Source organism: Nothoprocta perdicaria, unplaced genomic scaffold, assembly GCF_003342845.1.
Source record: "Nothoprocta perdicaria isolate Ctin4 unplaced genomic scaffold, notPer1 scaffold_11, whole genome shotgun sequence".
In the NCBI taxonomy this organism is placed as follows: domain Eukaryota; kingdom Metazoa; phylum Chordata; class Aves; order Tinamiformes; family Tinamidae; genus Nothoprocta; species Nothoprocta perdicaria.
In genome coordinates this window covers 4782362-4805174 of record NW_020454205.1, presented here as the reverse complement: position 1 = coordinate 4805174, position 22813 = coordinate 4782362, and the positions used below count along the sequence as shown (strand labels likewise).

General features: G+C 45.4%; 2 protein-coding genes across 7 annotated transcripts in view; one reads left to right on the top strand and one right to left on the bottom strand.

Moving 5' to 3' along the window:
* Positions 1-7638, bottom strand: part of PIKFYVE (phosphoinositide kinase, FYVE-type zinc finger containing) — a 58112-nt gene extending 50474 nt beyond the window's left edge. For 4 of the 5 annotated variants that reach the window (XM_026047573.1, XM_026047582.1, XM_026047590.1 and 1 more), the window contains exons 1-4: positions 7447-7638; positions 7159-7340; positions 5454-5633; positions 158-276 (exon numbers count right to left, since the gene is read on the bottom strand). In XM_026047573.1, the coding sequence (XP_025903358.1) occupies positions 158-276; positions 5454-5633; positions 7159-7330 (471 nt within the window). In that variant the 5' untranslated portion in view covers positions 7331-7340; positions 7447-7638. Of the gene's footprint in view, positions 1-157; positions 277-1076; positions 1121-5453; positions 5634-7158; positions 7341-7446 lie in introns of those variants that run through there. The other variant, XM_026047605.1, reaches the window with a different exon arrangement.
* Positions 7639-10896: 3258 nt separating this feature from the next.
* Positions 10897-21669, top strand: IDH1 (isocitrate dehydrogenase (NADP(+)) 1, cytosolic). Of its 2 annotated transcripts, none has more exons than XM_026047889.1 (9): positions 10897-10914; positions 11301-11428; positions 13058-13349; positions 14911-15016; positions 17544-17721; positions 18142-18293; positions 19338-19478; positions 20221-20383; positions 20876-20971. In XM_026047889.1, the coding sequence occupies exons 2-9, from the start codon at positions 11307-11309 to the stop codon at positions 20967-20969; spliced, it is 1248 nt and encodes a 415-aa protein (XP_025903674.1). In that variant the 5' UTR covers positions 10897-10914; positions 11301-11306; the 3' UTR covers positions 20970-20971. The 2 variants fall into 2 exon arrangements, with proteins under 2 accessions (XP_025903674.1, XP_025903666.1); XM_026047881.1 differs by lacking the exon at positions 10897-10914 and adding an exon at positions 10997-11069 and having other exon boundaries at positions 20876-21669.
* Positions 21670-22813: the final 1144 nt, after the last annotated feature.

Genomic DNA, 22813 nt, shown 5'->3' with positions numbered 1-22813 from the left:
GCCACAGCTGAGATCACTAGAGGCCACACTCAATGCCCTGCTCACTGCAATGACAGGCTTATTTTTCACTCTTATACCTCATCCTCAATAAAGCAAAGTTACTATCACCATCAGAGCAGCACCGGAAGCTGAGCAAGAAATCCCTCCAAAGAAATACCTGGCTCTTCCCCTCCATGATTTCTTTGAGGCGCTTTAAGACAGTGCTGAGGCTTCTCAGCTGAACTGCTGTGCGAGGATCATGACTTCCAAGGGGCGGTTCCACTTTCCTTCGATTGTCTGGAACAGAAAAGGGAGAGCATTTTCCTCCATTAAACACCAGCGTTCACAGTATGAGACAACACTCCATTACAGAGAGAAACATTCACAGGTGTAGGCAGTTCACAATGCCTGTGAGTGTGTGTCCTTTCTTGTCCTTGCACCCTTCTTCCCTTCCCCGCAGGGAGCTTCTGATGCCGATTAGCTTGCTCTGACTAGTATTTTAAAAAACTTTCTCTGTAAGGGTTTAAATAATTTACTGGAATTCTCTGGGAATAAAAACACACTTTAAAGAAAAGATTTTTTACATACTATATGAAACTGAAGTTAGTCTTTTGAAAAGCAGTTAAGTCTCATTTTAGAGCATCCTTTAGGATATTAATACTCACAAAACAACTGCAATGTTATTTATAGTCCTTATAGGACTAATGTAAGTCAATGTCTTAATTTGAACCATCTTATAAACGACTAAAGGATGTCTCAGGATTCCATAGCTCAGTTTCTATTAAAAACCTGCAAATCAGAATAAAAATACATCCAAAAATCCACTTAAAAAGAAAAAGAAAAGCTAAGCTGTTGAAAGCCTGTACAGGCATTCTTATTAGACTACAGCAAAGACAAAGTCCAGGAAAAAACTATGAGACAGTTAATTTCATTTCTATAAAATGCTAGATCACTTAGAAGCTGTCATATGAGTTAGAAAAAGGGCAATTCTCTCCAGAAAGATTTACAAACACAGCTCTTCATCTACCGAACAGTTAAACGTTTTCAGAGTCACTTTTTTACATCAGCAACTTTCCTAACAGTTTAAAGTTTCTTACCAGCTTCGCTGCTCTCCATCTGACTAGCATTTTATTTTCATTCCTCTTGTACAGGAAGAACAGACATGGCTGCTTTTTGTTTACTGCTCTGCATATCACTGATGTCAGCAGGAATGCTGACAGCACCAGAAGTGAGTTAACTCTTGCAGTGCACTGGGCTGCTCCTTCCTTCGTGTGAACAAGACGGTCAAGAGATCCAAACCTTTCAGGCATTATGACTAAAACTCCCTCATTCCCTGACTCTCCTTGAGGGTCTCAGTAGATTTTTTTTAGTTACTCTGCCCACACGTGTAGCTACTTAATGACCATTGTGCAGCAAAGAATCTACAACAGGAGGAGACAATTTTGAAAAGATGCTAGAGCGCTCAGTCCTGCCTCTTTGCTTAGGTGCTAGGAATACATTTAAAAAAATGCTATAGTGTTGGACAATACCAAGTTGAATATTTTAGGGTGATTAAAGTGACTCAAGATTTTAAGAAATCACTGAAAACCTCAAAAACCTTTATCTCCTACTTCTATCATGAGATTTGTGCTGCATTTACCCTCTCGTCTCTCTCCTGCTATAACCTTCTTTCCAGGAATGTTACTTTCAACTTGGGAAGTTACTATCAGGCCCTTCTGACTCACCAAATATAAATCTGTCAGGCAAGTGATTCCCAAGTATGAGTGTAGGCAGCACTGAGCAAATGCCATAGCTAAATCCATTCGGGGTTTTTTTTGTGAAACCTTCCTTTTGACACTATTTATGTGTGAAAAAAGATATGATCTACATTAGAAAAAGCACATCATTGGTAGTAGGATGTTTATACTAGAGAAGCTAACCAATTCTCAGATTAAGATTTATTCGGGTCTTTTCCCTCACAAGCATGAGATTCCTCTCTTTCTGGAAGAAAATATAGGAAGAATATAAAAAGTTATCTCAGTTACTGCAGTACAGGACCGACTATGTTTAAAATAAGTCGCTTAAAAAAGGATCCATACCTGTGTATCAAGCTTATGTTAACTCTTGCTACTGACCCAAAGTTAATTACTATAACCACCACAATCATTTTCTTAGTTAATACAAACATATTTTACAGATATTTATGCTTTCAGTTGTCAATAGTTCCATATTTCATGGAACTATTTGAAAGGTTTGGATTTCCATTAAATCTGCACAATTCCCTTCTACAAACACTGAAATTTTAAGCTTATTTTTTCTTGTTTTGTAAACAGTATCATCCCTATGGCAATGAGTTATATTTAAAAGTCTCTTCTTTTGATTTAACCTTAAGAGGTTTCACCATACTTGCACACCGATGTAACATTAAGCCATTTTAGTCTTCCTGAAGCAGCACTATCTGCATTGGGGATCCATTACTGAATTGTTCCAGTAGCCTTCCTGTGTTATTGACAAAACAATCAATTGAGGTATATATCCCAAAATATATATATTTTTAAAATAAAAGCAGCGAGGTTAAAGCAGCATGACAACCTGATCCAGCTCCACAGATTTCTGCTTGTCATTGTCCAAATGAGACAAAAAAAAAGCAGCAAGCAAAGACAGCTTCACGCGATGATGTGCAGATGTACTGATGAGGCCCCATGATCGCTGCTGTTTCCATTTTCTTACCATGCCCCTTTGCATTCCCTGTCACTGTCTCTCTGCTATGATCCTCTAGCCCTAACAGAACTATCCTGCAGGACTGCATAACTAAGTGCTTTCACCACCAAATACTACCTCTCCAAACGGCCAGCATTTCCAGTTACCCTTAAACTGGATTTGCAAACTGTGACATTACCACAGTATTTGGGTTCAATCCAGCACTTTGAAAGCAATCAGTACACACCAGTGGTACGAACACACCCAACCCAGCACAACCAGCTAGGCATTGGAAAAGATATTGCAGCTGTCCAGCACTCTATCCAAGTGCATGACTATACAACAGGTTACAAGGCACAGCAAACAGAGCCCAGTGCAGAGTCTCAGCACTAATTCTTCTGCTGTATAGGCCACAAAGCATCTGTGACCAAGCCTGGCACCTAGCAGCTTCTCCTATTTGCACAAAAGACAGTAAGTTTAAAAATCCTATAATAATATTCTGGTGCAAGCAGTCCTGAAGGAAGCATTGACCTGAAAAAGTACATACTTGATGCTAGACAGTTTCTTACACAAATCATCCTCCCTCCTTTCTATGTTGTTCTTGCAGTTATCAGACAACACAGTCTCTGAGCAACAAAAACAGCTGCTGTGCAGACAGCACAAGCTTATGGTCACACAGGAGTTCGAGTTAGCATCCCCAAGCAATTCTTTTCTGTCATTGTTTAGATGCACTAACAGCCTTTCTCCAAATCTCTTATTTCTTCATTTCAGATTGCTTAAACTTTGCATGCTATTTAAACTCAACGAGGCTGAGAAGACCTTTTAAATTTGCGAGGCACTTGGGCATTCTCCTGCCTACTGCTGTCCAACTATAATGGAAAATAAGAATCTCTTACAAGAAAAGGCCAAGGTCAGAGAGATATTTAAGGATCTACAGATAAAAGGTTGCAAGAAAGCCCAACTAGATTATATGCACCACTGCCACTAAATTGAGTTGAGGCTTATCAATTCAGGTGCTTACATATATCATTCCACTTTTTTCTAGGCTCTGAAATCTGAGGGAATAAAAATACTTGGGGCAAAAGTTATAAATAAGTTTGTGACTTTTATGGAGAGAATGATTTTTGAAGTTATTTATTTGTGCAACCCAGCTGCCACTATGTAAGAAGTAAAATTATTTTCTGCTCTATGATCAGAAATTCTCAAAATTGTACTTTCACCCTTTTTTAAGTTAAAAAAGGGAGCCATGAAAACTCATTTTCTGAAACTCAAATAAAAAAAAAAGAAAAAAAAAAGCTGCTTTGTGGAAGAGGAAAGATGCAAGGATTTCTCCCTCTACAAATACAGATGACTTGATTGCATTACATAGAGTTCATGTTTGTCATAGGAACAAGGTTTTTAACAGATTTTGGGAAAACATTTGACAGCAAGTCAGGCCACTTGCTACTCATACAGCAACATACAATCAACACCCAATAAAAATGGAAAACTTTTCAATAAGCAAGCAAGTCCTGTGCCATCTACTTCACTTCTTTCCACACTGCTTCATCATCATGTTATCCTAACTGTACTTCAGTTCAAACCCAAGATGCTTAAGTGGAGGGCCAGAAAAGAAGTCGGAATAGAGCAGCAACACCTTAGACCACCTCCTAGACCAAATCTCACTTTGCCATCCCCTCCCACCTTGCCTCCTCTCAGTAGAAAACAAATCCCAAGATTATTTCTACTTTCTGAGCAGCAAACAACTCACCTTGCCTAAAGGCTTCTAATCTGCAATCCACAGATAATTTCTAAGTGTTTGTAAGAGGTGACTAAGGAAGAAGTAAGGCAACATATACTCTTGGCAAATCAGCCAGGAGCACACTTCCGTACTTGGGGCACTTGAGAAAAAGCTTTGAAACCTTAATTGCTTTGTTGTGACAGACACAACTCAATAGCACAAGCACTACCAGAAGGCAAGGAGCATGAGGGTGAATATTTCCAACTCAGAGAGCCTGCAAATGAATATGAGAGATGAAAATGCTAGTTATCTCTACTGGACTTTTGCCTCCTTATAAAGGCTAGACACTTTTCTGAAAAAGATATATAAATTAACAACTTTTAAGGTACGATTTGGAGACAGTAGGTGCTATGTGTTTATAAACACTGTCTTTCACAGAATTTTTAACCAGTAGAGCACTTGGCTCTGACTACCAGAAGCTACCAACAATACTTATCAGCCATCAGCATGAACCCCTGAGCTCTTCTCCCTTTTCATAAAGCCATTACACAGTTATGCTTTCGAAATCATTCAATTTCCAGTTCAGCAAATAGAGATTCAATAGAGCCTCTGGCAATAGCTCCAAGGTTATAAAAATAAAGGTTTAGATACAAGTATGCAATGCCCTACAAAACAGTTACAGTCAAAAGCCCACACTGCAAACTTCCTCCAAACACCAACCCCTAAAGAATGAGCTATAAAGTTGTATTTAGGAGACAGTTATTAAGAAGCTGAAATTTCTTAAGACTACACAGAAGTTTGGAGGATTGAGGTTCAAGTGGCTCTATGATGCTGGAGTATTTGACAGTCTCCCTCATGCCAGACCATTTTGTAATTGAAGCAGCAACAAGAGTGTCTTGCTGGAACATGGAGGAGGCTGGAGTAGACACATTTCCAAAGCTGAAGTGTAACTTGACCAACAGAAGCAGTGTAGCCTGATACCAAGTTCTGCTACCAGTCTACATGGTCAACAAAACCTTTATTCACCTCCTTCCACTGATTCTCTGTTCTCTGTAGCATAAGGAGCTGAAATTACCTAAGGTTGCAGATGATCTTCTTTGTAGCTCGCTGGTTAGTTGTTTTTTGTAAGGAACTGGTGACCTGAAAGATTGAGCCCTCGTGGGATGCTGAGGACTTGACCAGCCACCACTGAGTGCTTGTGGATCACTCTGTCCTGCCTCTCCTCTCTCCACCGTGGATGAAAGCCTGCCATCATCTGGAGTCGATAAAAGACAAGAGATAACTGTCAGACATGACAGGGAAAAACAGCAGCACATACAAAATTATGGGGAAAAAATATTCTCATAAAGAGCTCATTTGGTTTGTGATTAGGCATAGCAAAAGCCAGATATACAGCAAAACTTTTAGCTTGAAAAGTACCCTACAAAACATGAAAACAGGTCAGTGTGTAGGACTTGCGTGTCAAGGAAGAGGCCATTTCAGAAGTATCCCCAATGTGAAAAGTGTTAAAATAAACAAATAAACAAACATAAACACTTTTTTAAAATAGCTACACTTGATTATTAATTTCTGCCCTCAGAATGGATTTTAAGTTACATTAGAAGCCTGTTTTTCAAAGTACTGTGATCACACTAAAGTTACTGTGGCCTTCAATAATCTACTCTCTGCAGTCAGAGGACTGAGTACAGCAGGCTGTTCTCACTCATTTCAGTAACATGACTGTTTTCTGTGCTATTTCAAAGCTGCTAACACAATTCTTTGCTGACTCCAGCTATGCTTGATAGCAACAAACAAGTTAATCTAGCACTGAACAAATTTTAATGTTTCTTTCAAAAAAAAAATAGTGGCAAGCCAAGTAAAGAGCAGTCAAAACAAATAATTATTTTCATCTTGTAGAAAAAGAGCCTGAGCAAATCAATTTGTTTACACAAAAAGCTTTCTCACCCTTTTCCTCCCTAGCCCAAACAGAGCAGAAATATGCTTAGCAAGATCTGGACAATGAACAGACTAAACAAAAGCAGCTGACCAGCCGCCACCTCCAGCCAGAGATATGCAGGTTTTGTACGAAACAGGAGTTCTCATTCACCTCTCTATATAATATTCTGCTAGGAAACACAGAAGAAATACATAATTCTTTAAGAGCTCACCTACTGAGAGCTAAAGTGCTTCATGGTACATGTAGCACAAAGGCCAGCATCAAGCAGTACTTTTTGCATAAAAGGCTTCTACCACACTTCAGAGCTCTTGACTGGGAGTACCTGCAGCAGTGCAAAGTCAGTAAGCATCTTCTGTAAATGCACTGCTTTCTTACAGCTCAGCTGCCACTTGGCAAAGGTTATGAGATGTATGGGTAGATCAGGAGTAGAAGAAGCCTGGTAGGAACTTGCATTAAAGAGCACAAGCACAACTCTTGCTCCTGAAAGTTAGCAGAGCCTTCTCATTTTCATCTTGGAAACTTCCTGCAGGCAGGAACATTGGCATTTCCAGGGGTCCAGCTAAGAAACTGCGTAATGCCATCTGTTAGCTGGCTTGTCTTGATCCTTCACTGCAGCCACAGATTTTTAGCTGCAAAATGCTGGCTATCTTCTCCCATGGCAAAGCCCAACTACATCACTCCAAAGCTAGAGCTAAAATTCCTCACACGAGACTCACTCATTAACTACTTAGTCAGCAGTCTGAAATTATCCTCCTGCCATGTTTACAGGTGTTTATATACATCTATTTGGCAGCAGAGAGCAGTAAAACAGGCAAGTTTATTGATAACACACACAAGCACTTACCCTTACTGAAACGAAAAAGATTCACAAAAGAGCTATAGGCTGATTTGAAGGGGGGCTCATCCTGGTCAGGAGTCAGGGGCTTGAAGTGGGTGAGATGAGAGGGACTGCTGGGAGAATGAGGTAGATCACTGGTAGCCTCCAGTGTCGGAGACCGTTTGTCATCCGCCGCCATTTCACAGGCCCTGAGGGAGAGAAATAAAGAAAATCAACAAGAAAAAAAACAATGTTATATACATAGAGTGAAAAAGCAGGACACTTTTGGAGGTAGATACTGAGGGGAACACCCACCTAATGTACTGCAGATACCTGCTGTTCGCTCAGGTCCTGAAGTCCGAGAGAAGCTGAAGTTCTCTATCTAGCAAGTGGGAAGAGATCAAAGTCCGCACAAGGAGCAACTCAGAGCTGTTAGCTAAATATCCAGAGTAAGTAACAGCTACTACACAGTCTGACAAAACATTTTGGCTACTGTTTTATGAGAATCAACTCCCACTTGAATTTTTTTAAATCGATATATACACATGTACAGTATCAAGTTTTCACTTCAGCTTAAGAGAACAGCTGTCAATGTTGTGACCTCTGCAGCCCTTGCAACAAGCAAAAAATAGACAAGCAAGACTCTGCAGCTTAAAGTAGCAGATTTGCCCTTTATCTGGGTTAACTTGTGAAGAAGCAGCAGAATGAATAGTAAATAAAAACAGGACTGAAAACCACACTTGGTGGCACATTGCTTCCTTGCCCTTGACAGGGCACGACGACAGACCTTGTGCTTTCACAGACAAGTCACCGGGGCAGCAATACAAGCTGTGGTTTATCTGTTGCCATATCTAACACTTTGAAACTTCCTTGTTTTCAAGAGTGGCTGTATTAAGAAGACAAAATAAAAAACGCAAAGCACTGTATATTAGGGAAAGACACACTCATTGTTCCTTCTTGCCGCGTACCAAAGCCTTCTCGTGGCCAACAGTCACACATCCTATATACTTTTGATAACCTCAGTGTACACACCTCACTCCTTCCAGCTTTCTACAACCCACCCCACCATGCAAGGCCTCCATTTCTATCCTCCAAAACTCAGGTACTGCCTTCATCTTTGTTTAACCAAGACTCAGTGAAACGTCTGACAGAGCAGGAATAGGAGGTGCTGCTGGAACCCGTGACAGAGGCCTGACCCCTTCTGCCACGCCAAGGAGCAAAACCCCACACCAGCTCTGCTTCCTGCTTCGCCACCCATGCGTGCCCCTTCACGAAACAGCCGCTCCCAATCTCTGCAAACGCGCCCTAGAATCTATACAACTATTTTACTGACTAGACAAAAATCCAAGTTCTGTGAAGCCACACACTAAAAATCTGCACAATCCAGAGAAAATCTACATGGTTGGCAAGTGTGTCACACTAAGAGCTCTAACAGGCCGCTGAGTGTGATCATTCCTACCAACAAGGCGCAAAAGAAGATAGCTGTATGTCAGTCAGGACTTCTTGGCGTGCTTCAATGTGCTGCTCTGTATAAACAGCACCTGTAGCTCACAGTTTCTCTCGACACATAATCTTTAAAAAAACAGAGAAGCTGCTCCACGTGAAAGACACCATTATACAACCAAACAGAAGCTGTGCAGGAAACCGAGCTCCCCCTCAGCAACCGGCTGTGACCCGGCAAGATAAGAAAACAAGGAAGTCTCTGAACTTGCACACATCGTATGTGTAACTCGAGGAAACAACGCGCAGCCTGGGGGCTGTGGGCAGGGCGGGAGCGCGACGTGAGGGCAGCACCAGCCGAAGGAAACGGGCAGGGCAGCGCGTCGCGCGTGGCAAACACACAGGGGCAGCGCTCGCCCGTTCGTGCGCGGGGAGGCTGGCACAGCGAGGAGCAGACACCGAGCCCCGCTCCGGCCTCCGTGGCCCAAACGCGGGGCGCGCTGCCCACGGCGCCCCCGTCCCGCAGGGAACCGCGCGCGGGCCCTGCGGCCGCGCGAGCGCCGCGCCACGGGGACAGGCGGTGGCGCCCGCGCGGGGCCGGCTCCGCGGGCGCGGGCGGCTCTTACCTGCTGCCCGCGGCGCCGCTGGCCGGGGCGCGGGGGCCGCTGGCCGGGGCGCGGGCCGGGGCACAGGCCGGGGCCGGCGGCGTCGCCTCTCCGCCCGCTCCGCCTCCCCTCGCCTCAACGGCCGCCGCGCCCCGCCCATAGCAACGGTCGCCGCCGCCAGCCCTGCCCAATCGCCCGCCGACGGCCGCGCCGAGGCATCGCCAATCGAGGCTCGGCGCCCATCCACCCGCCGCGGCCCCCGGCGGGCGGGCGGCGCCTACCGGGGCACGGGGCCTCCTGGCGGCGCCCGCCGGGCAGCGCGGGGGCCGGTAGSGGCTCCTGGCCCGTCCCGCGGGCCCGGGGAGGGCAGGGCAGGGGAGCGGCGAGGCGAGGCGGGCCTGCGCTGCGCTGCGCTGCGCGGCGGCGCGGCCGGCAGGGGGAGCCGCGGCGGCGGCGCCGCCCCGCAATAAAAGGCGCCGCGCGGGGCCGGGCCCAGCGTCGTCGCGCGCCCCGCACCGGCCCCGCTGCAGGTAACGGCGGCCTCCTGCTCCTCCGCGTCCTCCTCCTGCTCCTCCGCGGCCCCTCGCGGCTGCGCGCGGCCTGCGGCGGCGGCGGGAAGGGAAGGGAAGGGATTTTCCTCCGTTTCCCCTTTTCCGGCGGCCGGGCCCGCCGCCCCCTCCCGAGCCCCGGCTCGCGGCAGCCCCAAGGGGCAGGGGCGGCCCCGCGGAGCCGGCGGGGCACGGGGGTCGCGCAGCCGGCGCCCCGCCGGCGGGAGCTGACAGCGCGCCGCGGCCGAGAGCCGGGGCCGCTGCCGGGGACTGAAGCTGTGCCCGGGCGCGCGGGTCACGCCGCAGGTGGACGAGGAGGCCTCGTGGGAGCCAAGCTGCCCTCCCCGTGGGGTGAGGGAGCCTCGGGCAGGCGTCTGGTGCGCTCGCCTCGACCTGCCAGTGTGACATTGCCCCCTGTGCACTTACCGGGCGCTGTTGGGCACAGCCTGTGCTGCGCTTTCAACAAAGATTAGCCAGAAATGATTCTTTTCCCAATGTGTTTAATGCATTTATAAACACTAACTCCCCATGTGCTTCCAGCGCGGGGCTCTCGGGCCGCAGCATCCTCCGCTCCGCGTAAATGTGTGCCCGTGAATGGGCTGTGCTCAGTACAACCGCGCGCCCGGCACACAGGCCCCAGACCCTCGCACAAGGGGTTGGTGTCTTGGTGTCTTGCTGCCGCAGCCGAGTAGCTGCGTGTAGGAACGGGGCTCTCTGGGGAGGAGAACTGCCAAGTCATAGCTCTTGCATAATAAGAACCGAGAAACTGTGGACGTTGGGAAGCAGAGCGCTGCTGGAACAGTTGGCTGATTCCTGGGGTTGGTTTTTGTCAAGGAACAAAGTGCAAACACAAGGCAGAGTTCAGCGGGCGGTAGCTTTTTCTTTCCAAGAGTCTCTGAGCAAGTATCTTGAGAAACCTTTGTTTTATACAGAAAACAAAGCTGTCTGCTACTTTTATTATTATTATTATTATTATTATTATTATTATTTTTATCAGAAATAAAGCTTGGTTAGGAGAAAGTGCTCTTGATGAGGCCCTTTCATCTCTGTACTTGTTTTCTTCCTGAGGAAGGAAGCAAATAGAGAATTGGACAACCCAGTGGTCCTGGTAGCGCCCACAATACCAGTCAACTGCTGTTAAAATAAACATCTGTTAACCTCAGATATTTCAGAAAAGAGAAAAAAAGCAGGTAACTAGACCAGAACTCATGAAATCTAAAAGTAAATTGAGCTTTTTTTTTTTTTTTCCCCCCCCCTCCCTGCAGAACTTGGAAAAGCGATTTCTTCATGCGTTCAGATTTCTTTGCAAAACCACAGTGAAAACTGGGAACACCGAAACCTTTAGGTATCAGTTATTAACATTGTACTATATCCCCAGACAGATGTCTGTAAGTGCTGGGACTTTAAGAAAAACACCAGCTAGCATGAAATGGGGAATAAACCTGGGTTATTTCCAAGATGTGTCAGGACAGGTTCTGAACGCAGCGTTAGTGTCTCCCTTCTAATTTTGTTGTAAATTGTGTCTGTAGGTGTTAGAATGCTTTAACTTATGGGTTTTTCTTTGCATCTACTTCAGCTCAGGATGGCTACCAAAATCCATGGAGGCTCTGTTGTGGAGATGCAGGGAGATGAAATGACCAGGGTCATATGGGAACTGATTAAAGAAAAGCTGATTTTCCCTTACATAGACCTGGATTTACACAGGTAAGCGTTCTCTATGACACTTAGCCAATCTGTATGCAACATTAGGCATTGATCTTGTTTCATGCACCACTGGAAAGACTAACAGCTCCTCCAGTGCGAGTGCATAGAGGCTAATTAGCTTGCTCTAGACTGATACCTTTTTGTGCTGTTTGCAAGGAGCGTGTGGTAAACCTTTGCTTTCCTTTGACCTATAAAATCTGCTAGGTCTGTGACTCTGCTTCATTTACCAAGTGGTTAATTATACTAACTGCTCTGGAAAGCTTAGGCTTGTGGCAAGATGTTATGGACACCCCTCTCTTGGGAGCTTCCTGGTAGTTCTTCACAGCAGTAAGAAGGGAACACTCAATACCTCTTTTTCCCATGCTGTGCCCCAGAGGGCCTTTCACCAGGGAGGTCTGCATCCTCCCTCTGCGCCATGCCCTTGCTTTCCAGAGCTGGAACAGTCTGTGGCTTCCTGCAGCCAAGGCTAATAGCAACAAGGGCTGTTTCAGCCGCTCCCTGACGTGGGCCCCAGCATCTGTGGACTCTGAGCAGGTTTATGGCCTCATGCCACTGTTAGAAGACCTACTGGGAGGGCAAAAGGGTGGCTGCAGGGCACACGCTGTGCCCTGTAGGCCTGAGCCCTGTCGCTGGCAGGGCAGGTTAAATGTTGCAATCCCCAAGTCTAGACTTAGCGCTTCTGCTCCACTGCGGGACAAGAGATTCTAGCAAGAGGGCATGGCAAAAGGGACAGTCTACAGCCTCTGGTCAAGTGAAATGTAAATTCCCTTCACTTTCTAGCAACTGATCTATAATCATTACTACAGAGGTATCCAGCTGGATTGCTCCTAGCTCTGTATAAAGAGGCTTTCAGTGGTGTCAACCTACAAGTCTGACCTTTTCCCCTGCTTCTGGAGTCATTTGTATGCCACCTACATCAGGCTTTCTGCTTGCTAGTGTTGAGACCCAAGCAAACAGGAACCCAGCAGCATAACAACCACACACGCACACACACAAAGTCATGGGAATATCCCTCCTTGGGGAAAGGAGGGAGGAGGGTAAAGGGACCCCTGGCTGGGCCAGCACAATGGCCACATTCATGTCCTGCTGGCTGGGCTTCAGGACAAGCCCACACCAGGCACCCGTTATTCTCCCAAAGCTGTTGGAGAACAAAACAGTGAGCGTTTCCTCCCCCTGGTAGAGGGGGATGCTGGCAGGTCCCTGCCAAAGCGAGGGGCACTGTGGGACCGTTGTCGAGGCAGTTTTCAGTTTGAATTTTAGTGTAGCTCTGTGTTGCTGAAGATATAGAGGAAGCCAGAACCCCATGGCACAAGAGGTTCAAAATAAAAGGCCCTTAATATTGCCTTAAGATTGTGCTGCTTTGTACAAGTAATGGAGCTTTCAGCCTGGCACCAGAAGGGAGGATGCTGTTTGTCCCATGCTGATGCAGCACCTCAGCCATCAACTGAAGTTGTCCTGCCTCCTCCCAGCAGAAGTATCACTATAGGAGCCTATATTCTCTTTTAGTGTGACTGCTGCTGGAGTGGAAGAGGAATGACTTCAGCTATGGTAGGAGGTCTGTTGCTTTATCCTGGTGGACGTGAGCCAGTGCCCTGGGCAACTGTGACAGTCTCTGTGGGTTTATTGCAGCTATGACTTGGGCATGGAGAATCGTGATGCTACAGATGACAAAGTGACTGTGGAAGCTGCTGAAGCTATAAAGAAATACAATGTTGGCATCAAATGTGCAACCATCACTCCTGATGAGAAGAGGGTGGAGGAGTTTAAGCTAAAGCAGATGTGGAAGTCTCCCAATGGGACAATTAGAAATATCCTTGGTGGCACTGTCTTCAGGGAAGCCATCATCTGCAAGAACATCCCACGGCTGGTGTCTGGATGGGTGAAACCCATCGTCATCGGCCGTCACGCTTATGGGGACCAAGTGAGTCACTTCAGTGCTTCTCTCTCTTTGTCTGCACAGTCTTAGCCCTGAACTGCTGTGGAGCTGCACAAACTGGTGTTCCCTGTGGTGTTGCTTTACCCCTTCCTTCTACCCAGGAGCGATTGCTGCTAGCACTTCATAGAGCACCTAGCATGGTGTGGGAGAGCCTGGTTCTCTGCTCCTCTGGCACCACAACTGTAGAAACACTATGTGGGAGCCTGATAGCTTTAGGTAGATGGGCTCTACCTAAGCACAGGGTGTAATTCCTTTCTCCAAGATGCAGGTTTTTTCCTCACGTCTACAGAGCCTCCTCTCTGAATAGTAATAGCTTTTAAAAAACAAACTCACCTTCTCTGCCAGAGTCTTGCTGCTTCTTGCTACTGGGAAGTAGTTACATTGGACGTCTGTGGCAAAAAAATAGTAATCTTTTTTTAGAACCAGACCAAGTTGCTTTCCCTCCTTCCCTCTGCCAATGAACTTACTTGGGTATCAGCATCAGACCTGGATTTTCCCAGCAGTCCTGAAGGTGAACTGTTGGCGCCGACCCTTGGAGCATCAGCTATGGGGCCGAAGCAGGGATGTGTCCCCTGCCAGAGCTCTCCCAGCGGAGGCAGCGCAGGGCCAGTGGGAGTCCTGGGGTGCCTCCCAGGCTAGGGAATTTTGGGCAGCCCTGAGGATAATTACTGGCCATGCTGTTCTCCATGAATAATGATGCTCTGTAAAGCAGCCAAACGGGACAGAAGGGAAGTCTTCTACAAGAGGTTTTTTAAATGGTGGGTTTTCTTTGAAGGAGGAGCCTGTACAACTGAGAGCAAGTTACAAACTTAGCTGGCTGGAAAAGTGAAATACTAGCTTTCCAACTGTGTGTGTTGCGGGGGAAAACGGGGAAAACGCTCAGCCCTGACACTAGGGAAGAATACAGCTTAACATCCTTCATTCGGTAGTACTAAACAATTGAGAAGGTCATAATAAGAATAGGAAGGAGCAACGGATTAAGGAGGAAGATTGAATCCCTGCCAAAGTAGGGGATTAAAGTTAAGGAATAATATGAGAACATGTAAAGGACATGACCAAGATGCTCTGAATTTCACAACAACTTAAGGAACCTATTTCTTGGATTGGAAGGAAATTACATGGGAAAGGATGACAGAATTAATCAAAATATAACCTTAAATAGTGCTGTTCCAGGACATTTGGAAACATAAGACTCTGTTTAAACTCAGAAACATACATGCTATGTTTTTTATTTGTATAATCCATTTGTCTCAAAGGAGCAAAAAGTGTACTAGCTTACAAATTTGGGAAGCATTTTAACTATAAGATCAGTCTTTTGAATATCTTATGATGGAAAGATATAGTGACTTTTGTTAAGGTGCTGTACAATTTCTATCTTATTAATGCGATTAGTAGTTGTGATATTAAGTTTTGTATTAAAGCCTTTCTACTCACAGACCAAGCACTATTTGGATGTGACACAAATGCAAGTTTTCTATTAGGTTTCTATCTTTCTGACAGATAAAAATGATCCTTTCTTTTTTTTTTTTTTTTTTGTTTTTAACAGTATAGAGCAACTGATTTTGTGGTACCGGGGCCTGGAAAAGTAGAGATGACATACACTCCCAAAGATGGAGGCAAACCTGTCACCTATTTGGTCCATAATTTTGAAAGTATGTATGACTTTTAAGCTATGATTAGAAGTGGTATTTTTGCTTTATTCATCCTTAAGGTATCAGATCTGTTCCATTGAACAATGGACTACTCTATAGCATCCTGGATCAGCAGCATATCAATTACATAATCATACCAAGGTGGCTCCCTGTCATGCTCCATGTGATGATGTTTGGTAGTCCACTCCCCACAGCCCCTTCTGATCAGAGGGAAGCTTGTAATCCAAACAGAGCTTGCCCTGAGCAGAGGGAGGTATAGTTTGTAACAGATTAGGTTTAACTCTGGGGTTGATTCCTGTCTTGTTGGGCTCTATGTACCTGCACTTTGTACCCTTCTTTATTAAGCATAGTGTCTACTCCTGCAACAGAAACAAGAACTGGTCCCTACTGCATAAAACGTAAGGGAGACTTGACAAGAATGGTTCCTTGTGCTTAGACTTCCTTTGCAACAGCCTTGGTCCCAGGGATGTTGGTGTGATTTGTAGCAGTGTTGCTGCATTGGCTGTAAACACTGCTAGATTCAGGAAGGGGATTCCTGCTCCTGCTGGGCTTTATGGACAAAACCAATTGCATAAACCTTGCAAAACACCCTGTTTCACAGATAGGGGCAGGGTTCAGAAAAAGGCTCTATCTGCAATCAAAAGTCCATGGTCTGATGTCTGATAGTGACCTATGTGACCATGCACTATGCTGCTTCTGTCTACAGAAACTTAATACATCAATGTAAACAGCACCTTGACTCTGAGTTAGTACCAGTTTGCCAAGCCAAATGTATATGCAGGTTGCCATATGACTGTCACCTATAAAATTTAAGATTCCTGTGGTATTCCTTTTGAAGGTAGCCACATCCCTAGTACCTCCTTACACAGCCTTTCATCTGGAAATGAAATCTGGATTCACATTTGGTCCTAATTGGCACAGGTTTAAATTTGTTCTCTTTCAACTGCTTCCTGGTGAATCTTGTATGAGAGATGTCTGGTAGCTCTCACAGCCAGTCTGATTCTCTGCCCTGAGGTGTTGCCTCAGCCACCAGAAAGCCAGGAATGGTGGAGATAACAGATTGCTGCTGTTCTGAAGGAAACTCACCTTTCCACAGATAACTGTCATGCCAGCAGATCTCTACAGGGCATAAGGGAATCCTGTGCTATTGCTCTACTGATGCCTTCAAATATGACACAATCAAAAGATTTTAGTTGGCCAGAGGATGACCTCATTGCTTCTCTTCATCTATATGCAAATAAATATTTGAATAAGTTTTGATAGCTGTCATCCACCTAACTAGAAAACCATGGTTCTGGAGGGTGTACTCTCTGTAGTTAAACAGCCCCAGTCAGTCTTTGGGTCCCTAAAGGAGACAGGGACAACAAGTATTTTCACTGGTAACAACAGGACTTTATGCCATGCCAATAGCAGCTTAACATGACCTTGCTATTTTGGCAAGCAAATAAGCCTCCTTTAGCTCGCCCTCCCTCTCTTGCATGCACATCTATGCAATAAAAATTAACTGTCTGTAAGAACAGATGGATATTAGGAAAGTTGTCCTGTTTTCATCTCCCCAAGGAGCAGGGGAGGAATAAAACATCTGGGGAGTTCTCAGCAAGCCTTCCTCATGAAGGTGCACCACAGTAAACTGCAGAGGTGGTGTTAATGAAACACTCAAAGGACAAGGTAGTAAATCTGTTTTTCACTCCATCTAGAAAAACCTGTGTTGTAGAAGCAACAGAGCCTTTTCGTGAAGGGCTCAGCCCCTGCTTACACCCCCAGCCACAAGCCTCTTGGCCCCTGCTCTGCCCCAGGGGCGCTGGCCTGCAAGCTTAAGGCACTTCCATTCAAGCTGTTGGTCCATGTACATCACAGCTCAGCACTGCAAGGGCTCATAGCTCAGAGCCTTCCTGGCATTCTCTCTTGCATCCTGAGGAGTGGTGCATTCTCCCACAGCTGACTGGAATCAGCCTGAACAGGCAGGCAAACCTGCAGAGGCTGCCAGACGCAGGAACAGATAAGACACAAGAAAGCATGCAGAGCCTTGTTTATCTGAGCTAGGCAAAGCAGGCACTGACTGCTGCAGTTAGTTGCGAGATTCAGTTGCAGCCTGAAAATAGAAGGCCCTTAGACTGGGAGAACACCAAATTCCAGCTCTGAGATGGCTGCCTACTGCTTTGGTGAGAAAGACTTCTTTATTCCACTCGTAGGAGTTGCCAACAGGCTCACTCCTGTCCCACAGCTTCACATCCTAGGCTTGGATTAGTAAGAAGCCCCCCAGAACTGTTAGTTTTCAGTATGAGCTGTGCCTATTTGTAAAACAAGAGCACCTCCATATTCACTCACCTCGGCACTGCTGCAGCCTGGAGCTGATAGCATGAATCCTCAAAATGTTCTTGGCCTTAAAATGGGAAATGCATCAGGAATAGCACTCTGGCAGGCAGGTGTTATGAGAACATTGACAAGGCCTTAACCAACACTAACTAAACCTCATTGATTGCTTTTTTTTCCCCCCCCCCTCTCCCCCTCTCCCCTCTGCTACCAGGCTGTGGTGGTGTGGCCATGGGAATGTACAATCTTGACCAGTCTATCAAGGATTTTGCCCACAGTTCCTTCCAAATGGCCCTGTCTAAAGGCTGGCCTCTCTACATGAGCACCAAGAACACCATCCTGAAGAAATATGATGGCCGCTTTAAAGACATCTTCCAAGACATCTATGACAGGTAGCTGGAATAGCTGTATATGTCCTACCATAGTGCCATCGGCCTAGAGCAGAAATATCGTTTCCAGCCTTATGAACTGTTGCAGTTAATTCATTTTCATGCATTCAAGAGCACTTCAGAAGTGCTGGGCGCTTCCCCTCTCCCCTTTGTCCTTCAGGACACAGCAGTCAATCCCTGAAGCTTTGCTAAACCTGGCTGCGGTGTTCATCTCTGCTGCCAGAGCCACACATTTTGTCTGTGAACAGATTCGCCAAGTCTCAAACAGATTTACAGGATCCTAGGAAAACAAGTGAGGAGAAAAGATCCAAGACAATGGATCTTTCTTTTATACCCTCTCACTTCCTTTTGCACAGGTTGTCCCTGTTTTTTCATCTATTTATCAGATGATTATAGCAGGATGTTCTGGTTTTTGTTTTCCAGAGAATACAAGTCCCAGTTTGAGGCCAAAAAGATCTGGTATGAGCATAGGCTCATTGATGACATGGTAGCTCAGGCCCTGAAATCTGAGGGAGGTTTTGTCTGGGCCTGCAAGAACTACGACGGAGACGTGCAATCCGACTCCGTTGCACAAGGTACGAGAGGTTTCCTGGCCGCACTGCTGCCGACTCGGGATCTGGCTATCAGTCTCGCGGTGCAGCCCAACAGGTGACAGTGGGTTTCAGCGTATAAGTTTCAAAGCTGTGGCAGCCATGAAGGTATTAACAAGCAAAGAATTTGTGATGTCACTTTAACAAGAAAATCACTGAATGCTGACCACTTGGGTATAGCTCCTCACAAGGTGGCAGTTCCAGCACTGTGAGCATGAGAAGGCTTTTCTAGTGAAGCCATCCAAACAGTTGGGATTCAGTCACTGAAAGCCTGAGCTAAACAGAACAGGGGTGAACTCCTGGCAGCTGCTATACAGACATGCAGGAAATCTTTGAGGACCTAAAGCTAGCTCTCAGGTGCAAAGAGGTTAATATGCTTAGCTCTACAGGCGTGTCCTTAATCAAGAATGCTGTTTAACCAAGCTGCTGATGCCAAAACATGTAAGGATGAAAAATCCTGCAGGACAACATGTGGCTTTGTTTAATAGACCTCTTCTTAATTAATGCCAGTAAATTGCCTCCCACAGAACAAGTAGGTATGTTGGAATGCTACCTGAAGAAGCTTTCAAAGAGCACTGAAACCTGCAGGGTTAAAAGTGACATGAATGTTCAGTTCTCCTAGCTGACAGTTCCTTTCACTACAGCAGTTGCTGTTTATATGAAGTAGGCTTCTTTCCCATTGCCTCTGGGAGGGATTGCAATTAGCAGCACAATGCTGCTTAGTTAGGAAGCTCCCTTCTCAGTCTCTATCTTCTCAGTAGAAAGCTGACAAGAAGTAGGCGGGAATATTATGTTTTTGAAATGGGGCAGAACATTCACCGACCTTTCCCTCCTGGTTCAGCAGTACTTGCTGTTCAGACACGCTGTAGGTTGGAAGTGTCACAACTAACAGCCAGGTGCAGCAGCAATCTAGCTGCTAAGGGAGACTTGTTCTTTCCCTGGCTGGGAGAGCTTTGTGGGTTGGGGGCAGGATTCCAATGGGAGCTGCTTAAGTAAAATCCTGGGCTTCCTGAACTATGTACCCTGCAGGCTACGGCTCCCTGGGGATGATGACCAGCGTGCTCATCTGCCCCGACGGCAAGACTGTTGAAGCAGAAGCTGCTCATGGCACCGTTACTCGTCACTACCGCATGCACCAGAAGGGCCAAGAAACCTCCACCAACCCCATTGGTGAGCAGCCTTTCTGTGTCCTTGAGTGGTCTCTCTCTACAGAGGAAAAAAAAAGTCAGAGTAAAACTTTACGCCTCGTTCTGCAGAGACCAGCACCACTAAATGATAAAACTGTTGGTTCGTAATGTGTTTGTCTTCCACCTGCAGCCTGCAGCAAAATGCAGGCTGAAACAGATTGAACTTGGGCAATAAGTTAGACGTAACCTGGCCTTGGAGACATGCACTTGCTCTTGTGGAGTGATGGGATCATAGCCACACTGAAATTAATGTTTAGGCTGGTGCTTCCCCTCTCTAATGCTCATAAATTCCCAGGCAACCTCCAAACCCTTTAATTAAAGTAAATAAGCTAGAACAGGATGGGAGAGAGAGGATCCCGTGCAACTGCACACAAAACAAGTACAGAGTAATATTGAGAAGGGAACTGTAACCCTTGGTTCTTAGGGCAGTTTTTTGTCAATTAGAACTCCACTACAGATAGTGCTTTTTGACCTAGACAGAAAGAAAATGAGCTCAAGGGACACAAAGAGGGGACTGCTGGAGGCAGGGGCAACTTTCCAAGTTTTGTTTTTCTTTAGAGCAGCACAAAGTAGAAAGCATGCTGAGATGAGGATAGCATTTTTCATTATATTAGACAACTTTTTTCACTCTATTTTCAGTTTTATTCGTATCTTTTAAAAAAATGCTCTATGCAACAGTTTAGAAGGGAGTCCTAAAAAATAAATTATTTTGCATTCTCTCTTAGCCTCCATATTTGCATGGACAAGGGGACTGGCTCACAGAGCCAAGCTGGACAACAATACCAGCCTCAAGAACTTTGCCACTGCCCTGGAAGAGGTTTGCATTGAGACCATTGAATCTGGCTTTATGACAAAGGATCTTGCTGCCTGTATCAAAGGCCTGCCCAAGTAAGCCCATTAAGTCATTGGGGTCATGACTGGAGGGGCTGTTTTATTCCTTCTGGAAAAGATTTGTTGCAGATGTTTTTAGGAGTGTATATGGTGGGAATTCCTGGAGTTTGGTCACAGAGCAGAGCCCTTCTGTACACAGTGCTGTACAAACAGAACAGGAGACACTCCCTGCCCCAAGCAGCACAGTGTAGGCAGCTTGCCAAAGTAACCAAACTTGGGGGGAAAATGGTAGAAAAGAAACAAATAAAAATGCACTACAAGGAGTTCCACTATGACAGGATGGCCAAATTATGTCCATTTATTAGGGTGGAGACCTAGTTCACTGCAAACTCTTTCCTCTTTGCTCCAGAGGAAAAAAAAAAAAATAGCCTGAAAAGTAGGAAATGACTCTGTGGTGGCTTTGGAGGCAAGACTCAAAGCTCTCTTCTGCCACTGAAGCAGTCAGCAGCTTCACAGCTAATGTCTGTCTGTCTTTGTTCCTCCCCTCAGTGTCAAGCGTTCTGACTACCTGAGCACCTTTGAGTTCATGGACAAGCTCGCTGAAAACTTGAAGGGGAAGCTGGGCAGCCTGCCCAAACTCTAAGGCACAGGTTGTGCCTGAGCTCCACTAATGAAGCGTCTCCCTTTTACGCGCTGGTTAAGTGGCACTGGATCACAATCTGTTGTGTAACATTTCAAATGCTAGAAGAAATCAACATGTTCACTTTCTTAAAAAAAAAATCTTAAAGAATCTTGTTCTCTTAAACCATTAGGGCTACTGAGCCAGGCCTTACTTTTGCCAAGCAGCTGAATGTGATAAGATTCAAGCTCAAAGTGAGCCTGGATTCCTAATGCCATTCATAGAAGTCCTGAAGTTGTTATTCTTGACTTCTACCATCTGTGTTTTCTTTTCTCCCTTCCTCTCAGACTAAAAGCCAGTCTGTGAAACATCTCTGGTCAAACTAGCAGTGACCAGCTGTGTAGCACAGCTCAGAAAACAGAACTGTTCTCTCCAGTACTGTCCACTGACTGTGAGCGCACAAGACTGTGCCAGCTCTACTGTAGCTCCACTTGCCTTCTGTATCTTTTATTACCAACTGGAGCTTAGTATTCTGGTACCAAGAGATTTCTTAAATCAGGACTGTAGCATTTGAGGTGAATAAGCACTTAGTAAAGGCTGGAAACAAGTCTTTAGGCTCAAGAGCCTAAGAAAGACCATGCTACAGTGTTTAAATGCAGACCCTGTGTTTAATTATATTCTTGACTGGATATGAAGCATTGGAACTGTTACCTCTGCCTCCTCCTATGCTTCATCAAGGTGCAAAACTGCTTTCTTCAGCTGTCTGGGCTATTACCTACCCTTTGTATTGTGATACAGTAAGTCAGATATCCTGTGAAACACTATTCCATCCATTTTTTTAAGGAACATTTTAGTTCAAACTAAAATAAAAATAAAATAACATTCATGGTGTCTCTCCTCCCTTATTGTAATTAGAGGACAGGGGGAAATTCTACCTTAGAAATAAAGTGTGGGACCTTTCAGCAGTCCTGTATGTGCTAATTGGAATGTGCTATAGAGAAAAAAAATCCCTTGCTCCTCCTCAAAGCAGAGTTTTAAGGTGTTCTGGCACAGAGCAAGGTAGCAGCTGTCTAGAATAATGCTCAGAGTTCTATTTATTATATATTAATTTCCTCTGGAAAAGTATCTTGAAGCCTGCACTAAGACAGCCCACAGAGGATCAGATCAAGAGAGCCAAGAGCCACTCTGGCATTCCCAGCCCTGCAACCAAGTGAAATAGGACCCTGAAGAATGAGCTTAGAAAGAAAGATGCCCCACTGCGAGTATTTAATCTCTGCATGCTGCTGGTTCACAAACAAAGAGAAGCTGATCCATTCCCCTGAGAACACTGGTAACTACGACATAAGAAGTGGAAGCCAGGAAGGCTAAGTCCAAGGCTGTGGGGAGGAAGGGTGCTTGTTAGATGGGTGCAGCTTGGTAAAATTCAGTTGCTGAATGCACATTGAAGTAATGGAAACACCATCAAGAACACCTAGAATTTTTTTCTTCCTGGCTTCAGGATCATTGATCAAACTACCACATCAAAAGCAGGCATGTCATAATACAGCAGCACCTCTAGCTAATCCCCTATTATTTTTGTTATTTATTAGCTCTTACTCATGCTTTTAAGTTAAGGAGTATAAGAGAAACTTTAGCATTTTACAGGAAAATGAGCAATAGAAGCAAAACTTCCTTTCCAACTTCTTGACAGTTTAAGTGTAAGCAATGAAGTAGTATTTTTACCTGAGTCTGCAGATGACAGTATTTCCCCTCTGCACTCACAACAAGTTTCCATCTTCTGAAGGACTAGAAGGGAACAGAAGGTCCTCAGGGGATTCATCCACATGGGCTCTTGGGTACTGCTGTAGAGCTGAAAGGGAAAAGGAGCA